The following is a 6,266-nucleotide window of genomic DNA, read 5'->3' as shown; positions in this document are numbered from 1 at the left end:
TTTGTCCACACTCCAAAGCTATTCAGTTTGGAACCAGATGATATTCACATTTAAGTAGCTGAAATCCGACAACTTTGACGTTTTGTTTTTATTAAAACTACGTGAACCTTGATTGTCAATATAGTTGGCGATTAATTTAGAAGCCGATTACTAATCGCTTAATCGATTAAGGGTCGCAACTCTATGAATTTTGATAACTATTCAGTCCAAGATAATTAACCACAACACATGCTGCATGAAAAAAAGACACTTTTTCACCCAATAAGCAGTCTAACTTTCTTGTAGCAGAATTTGGCAAAGAAAGGTCATATCTTCACATAATTTCTCAACACGCGAAAGAATATAGTATCTAGCAAAATAGTGATACCACGTATTACATCCCCTCCACAAAATGAGGTTAACTGTACCATAAATGGCCTCAGAAGTAATAGCTCCCTTGCTGGCCATGGATCAACTAGTTTGAATCTTCAGTAGTTCAATACTTGTGCTTTTATTTTGAAGGCCAGGCGTCCAAATAGGAAGTATTGTTTCTATCAATTCTCTATGGGCTTTTTGATAATAGCGTCCCTGTATAGTATAGTAGATTAAATGATGTTGACACATTTCATGATCGTTTTATAAGTGAGGTATTTAAAAAAAACTATCAGTTGAATGATATCTATCTGCGTCTCTCTTCTGTCTCTCTGCACACACACGCGCGCACACACACACACACACACATTAAGAGGGAGACTACTCTTCACACACAGTGTGTACAGTTAAAAATAGTTTATTATTTATGCAGCATATAGAACGCATCAACAACAACAACAAACAACTGTTCAATGAATACAAAGTCCAATGGCCACAGTCTGGATCATTTTAGATCCTCACCTGTGTTAGACCTGAGCTGCCCAAGCCGACAAAAGAGCATACAATAATCAATCAATATCAAATATTTGCAGTAGAGCCTTGCATATTGTTGTCAAACAGATATTAATAAACTTGCTTGTGTGGAAGTACAACACAAAGCCTTTGTTGTGACATCATCAGTGCTTAAAAAATGCAGTGGTTTAAATGGACATGTGTAAGATGAGTAATTGTTTTGTAAATGTTTTGGCCACTTGGCAGATAGACGGAGCTGCTCAGCAAAGCATTTTAGCAGCTAATATGTATCTAAGGAGTTGTTGGCGACCAAAACACATTAGGTAGTAAAGAGCATGAAGAAACTCAACTTAAATTGTTGCCAGGAACTCAACTCTAAATAAATTCTTACTTGTCCTAATGCAGCTTTAATAGGTCGATGTGGATTCATTATATGATAGATATTGTCTATCATATAAATACACATTGTATTTGATATTGTATTTCAAAACGAAAATGTAAACCTGAGAACCCTGATGTTGAAATTTGATCAGATATACTTATTAATTGTTCATATTTCCACATTAGTCTTGATGCAAATATGAACAGAATTTAATACTTTATGTTCTGGAGGCATGGCACACAGATCTGGTTCATGCAATCTGGCAAACATACAAATTGAAGTTCAAAATGAGGCCATCAGAACCAAATGCAGTCAACTTGTCAAAAAAACACATTGTCAAAAAAATCTGTTCACCCACTCACAAATACATAGGTGTTTTCTATAAATGAAAGACAAGATGGGAAATCCAGCCACAGATCATTATCAAGTAACGTATATTAGATTTGGTCTTATGCAGCAATCTCAAACATAATTGTTTACCATGTTAGCATTTTTTCCAGCTGTGTCCCTCAGCTTGATTTAACTTTCAACAGCAGCCGACTTATCGAGGAGTTTCTCAAGAACGAACCAGTCCGACTTAGTCACAGACAGGGCTTGGGTCCACGTTCATCGGCTATGAACTGCATCCACGACACAAGTGTATGGCCTTTGTCTGGATCTGTTGGCAGATTGCATGACACACAAGGTTGCAGCCATGTTGGGTTTTCAAAGGGGAACCAAACTTGTGTAAGCCTGCCCTCAGGCTGCTTCAGCAGGGGGTGTGATCTCCGCTGACGTATGTCAGTGTGTGGGTGCTCAACAATATCGGCAAATGTGACGTGTCAGTGACTTTTGTATGGCGAACCAATTTTTTATTTTTTTTAAATCGCCTTGCAGAATAAATAGAAAAAAGAAAGCATACATTTCCTTACAGGAAAGGTTTGACATTTGGGCAAACAGCCTCATCTGCTTTCTTTCTGAGCGTTATTCTGAGGTCAGATAGCCTTAAAGCTAGAGTCACCAGTTAGCACAGCTTAGCATCATGGCTGGAAGCTAACAGCTGACCTACCTCGGTCCAAAATACGACTGAACCCGTCAGCTCACTATCCTACATTGTCTTTGTTTAACAATCGCAAATGTGATGAAGACAATTTCAAACATTGTTATTTTTAAAATTTTAAGATACAGTGAGTCACCCTACGCTGACATATGTAGCTAGGTGTATTTCCTTAGCAATCTTAGCAGCATGGCTCAATGATGTCTGTTGGTCAGTCCACACCACTTTGGTTCAGGCTGAAATTTTTCGACAACTATTGGATAAATTAACACGAAAATACGTGCAGATATTCATAGTCACCAGAGGATGAAGCTGACTGATTTACCCCTGATTGTTGCTCTAGCACCACCAGTTTACAGTTTTCTCGTGAAAAGTCTCAAAAACTGTTGGATGGATGATCCACATTTTTTTTTTTTTGCAGACATTCATGTTCCATGGGGATGAACTGGGGTGGTGGGTGATCCCTTACCAGCATCAGCAGTACTTTGCATTTAGCAAATGTTAGCATACCAACAAACTAAACTAATGATAGTAAACACGGTAACTGTTTTATCAGTTTAACACGCATGTTAGGGTTATCATTGTGAACAAGATAGCATTCTGATGGTAGAAATATGAGAATGCCATAAATTCTCTTGAATTACAAATCAACTTGTACCATAGACTGTATATGATGATGGACAACACGACAGCTCCGCAAAAGTGAAGCCAAATCACCTTGGCGCCCCCTGGTGGCTGGCTGCATTATAGGTCTTAATCCTCACATCGTCCATGTTAGTGGATGGGAGATGAACCAAACTAAAAAGTCAAAGTGCATGTTCTATAATGAGAATTTTTTTTTCTCAAAGATGTTTTTTGTCATTTAGGTAGTTCTATCCCACTGATGAATGTTCACTTGTAACGGCGGGACCTTGGTACCTTGGCTCTGCACCACGATCACCGCTGCTCAGAGTCTGGGTCCAAATTATGTCAAAAGCGCAAGATGGCAGCAACCGTATACAGGATATTTCGGCTTAATTTTTGTATAGTGGGAGGAAGTGGAGACGCATCGTTCATCTTTGTAGACAGTCTATGAGTTGTGCATGTGGCTCCTGCTTTCTTTCTTCTTTTGTTATGTTTTTGACTTGATTTGAGATTTGACAGTCTAGAGAGAGACAGGAGGAAACAAGAGCAGGGCGAGAGGGACATGATAACAAATTACAACAAAGCCCCATCCAGCTGGGAATCCAACCACTGACATGGTAATGGGACATCTAGGCTGGATGTGTTCTCTTACCTTCCTTCTGTATGCTAAGCCACTCTAACTATGAAGTTGTATTTACCTTTCTCATCCCTCTCTCATAAAGAAAGCAAAAACCATACTGTAGACTTTTCCTATAATATCTTCTTCAAATATTTAGTAACTCATAATGATAAATATCAATCTAAAAATTGCGCATTCTGTGGGTTTATAGCTTGGTTCATCTTACTCCGTTTCCACTGCTCTACTTTTGGCTTTTAGTCGTGGATGAATGGCAGCATCATATTTTGGGAGCAGCAGTGAGCTAACAGGACTTCCTCCTACAGTACTCTGCAGTCTGTTCACCCACAGAGGTTGGAGGAGGACATTTAGAAGGAGCTGCAGCAGCCTGACTTCTCCTTCTGTGCTTCAATGTATTCATGGATCTGGAACTTGGGCTCGTTGGGGTGCTGAACGGCTCGGTGCTTCAGCTCCCTGATGAACAGATTCACACAGCAGGCAGTTTAGAGAACAGTATGGGTGGAACATTTTAACCAATAAGAAATCTGTGAACTTGTCAAGAAACAACTCATATAGGCTAATGTGTCAACAAGTCCTCCAACTTATATGACAAACGATGTTGTATGTGCTCTAATACGGCTAAATCGCCCGCTACCCAAATTAGCTCCAGTGAATGGAGGTACGCCACAAATACTTTTCTCCTCAGAGCATTGTGGGCCTTTATTTGCTTTACCAACACATGGTTGACGAGCTTGTTGAGGTAAGGGTGATGGTTATGGTTAAGGTTACATTACAATGAATTAGCAGGATTACTTTGCAGAATATAAGCAAATCCATTGAAATACACGAACTTGACGGACCTACCAGGTCTATCGCTGACCTCCAGCGGCCGTGTACATAACGACCGCTAGAGGTCTGGTGAAATGGAGGTTTCCCCCTGACCAATGTCAATATTATTCGGTTATTACAGTAAAAAATATGGGGCAATTTTGCTCAACTGTGATTATATTCAGATCATTAAAATAGCTAAATCCTCTCACATGTAAATTAAAACAGATAATGCATAAGCATAAACAAGTTATGTCTACTTTTCGTTGTTGAATATCCTTCACATCAATTACATTAATCATTTTATCTAAGGAAATCAATGAGGTCATTGGTATTGTATAATTTTTTGAATTAGCCAAATCTTAATAAATATTTTAAGGTGAAAATTAATCATATTTTAGGTTCCTATTCAATAAATCATATGATATATAAATACACTGGTAGTATTTTTAAGGTTAAAAACACCTTAAAAATTACAAACACAGCATTACCCAATGCAAATTGAGGGATTTCTTTAGTAAATAAAGAAATATATAAATAATAAATTCAGGGTGATAGGCATGGATTTAAATAACCACTTAAAAATAACAAAATATATTTCAGTATTAATCAAAAGAGGGCATTTGTGTTCTCACAAATACCCTGTGCAGATAATCCTTTATAGATTACTTGGTTGCTGGCCAATTAAACTTATCCCTTGATAACCTTCACCTGTAATCAGAGCTGCAACAGTTTATTGATTAATCGATTAGTAATCGACTACTAAATTAATCGGCAACTATATTTTTAAACGAATAATTGGTTCAAGTAGTTTTAATGAAGGAAAGTCTAAATTCTCTGATTTCAGCTTCTTAAATTAGAATATTTTCGGGTTTCTTTGCTCCTCTATAAAGATAAACTAAATATCTTTGGTTTGTGGAAAAAAAAGGAAGACATCTTGGGGTTTGAGGAAAACGATTTTTCACCATTTCATGACATTTTATCGACCAAACAACTAATCGATTAATCAAGAAAATAATCGACAGATTAATCGATAATGAAATTAATTGTTAGTTTCAGCCCTACATCTAATGGAAACATACATTAATATAATATTGGTTAAGAACGATCATAAAAATGTTCTTGAAACTGCAAGAGATGACGAAGTATCGGAAATCTTCACATAAAGCACTGACTCATTACATTATTTAACAATGTAATACTTATTGCATTATTCAACGCTGCAATTATTGCATAATCAATCAAATATGCTTCATCTCAAGTGTGTTTTATGTGTTGTGGTGCATTAATGGTGTATGTATTAAATGCAGTGAAGGAAAAAGGTTCCACTGCCATTTGTAGCAATTGATTATCATGTGATTGCTGAACTACTGAACACCAGTCATTCAAATAAGGCACAGGATGCCTTCATGGTGAACAGCTGTGGCCTACTCAGGAAGAAAGACATTACAAATTCAGACACCATCAAACAGATGTAACAACAATCAGATCCATACTGATGAAAATGCAGCCATGGGCAAAGGAACAATTAGAGTCAACGTAGTGCAGCGCTCGAAGATGATGCAGATGCTGTGGTCTGGAGAGTTTTGAAAAGAAAAACATCAAGTGACAGTGTTTCATACTTGGCCACAGCAGTGAAGGCCAGTTCCACGTTGACTCCGGTCATGGCACTCGTCTCCATGAAGGGAACAGAATACTCCTGAAGACACGAAGAGGAGCACACACCGGTGAGCAGACTTATCTAGTAGCAACTAGTCACTGAGCAGTTGTATTCAGCGTACCATTCAAATGAAATGCATGCCACATTCCAATGTTGCACTGATACTAGGTGCAATAAATGCATTGTCCATTGTGCCTGTTACGTTAACATCGACAAAAACCGCAGCAGCTGTGTTCGTGCAGTAGTCAATAAAATA

At 38.0% G+C, this 6,266-nt stretch overlaps 1 protein-coding gene across 1 annotated transcript in view; it reads right to left on the bottom strand.

Annotated features, from left to right (window-relative positions):
* Positions 1 to 753: 753 nt before the first annotated feature.
* Positions 754 to 6,266, bottom strand: part of LOC118287549 (ras-related protein Rab-37-like) — a 16,913-nt gene continuing 11,400 nt past the window's right edge. Inside the window, exons 8-9 of the mRNA XM_035612845.2 lie at positions 5,973 to 6,049; positions 754 to 3,996 (exon numbers count right to left, since the gene is read on the bottom strand). Of these exons, the coding sequence (XP_035468738.1) occupies positions 3,891 to 3,996; positions 5,973 to 6,049 (183 nt within the window). The 3' untranslated portion in view covers positions 754 to 3,890. The remainder of the gene's footprint in view (positions 3,997 to 5,972; positions 6,050 to 6,266) is intronic.

The sequence above is a fragment of the Scophthalmus maximus genome, chromosome 16 (genome assembly GCF_022379125.1).
Source record: "Scophthalmus maximus strain ysfricsl-2021 chromosome 16, ASM2237912v1, whole genome shotgun sequence".
NCBI lineage: Eukaryota > Metazoa > Chordata > Actinopteri > Pleuronectiformes > Scophthalmidae > Scophthalmus > Scophthalmus maximus.
Note: the sequence above shows the minus strand (reverse complement) of the source record. Positions and strands in the feature narration are given on the sequence as shown.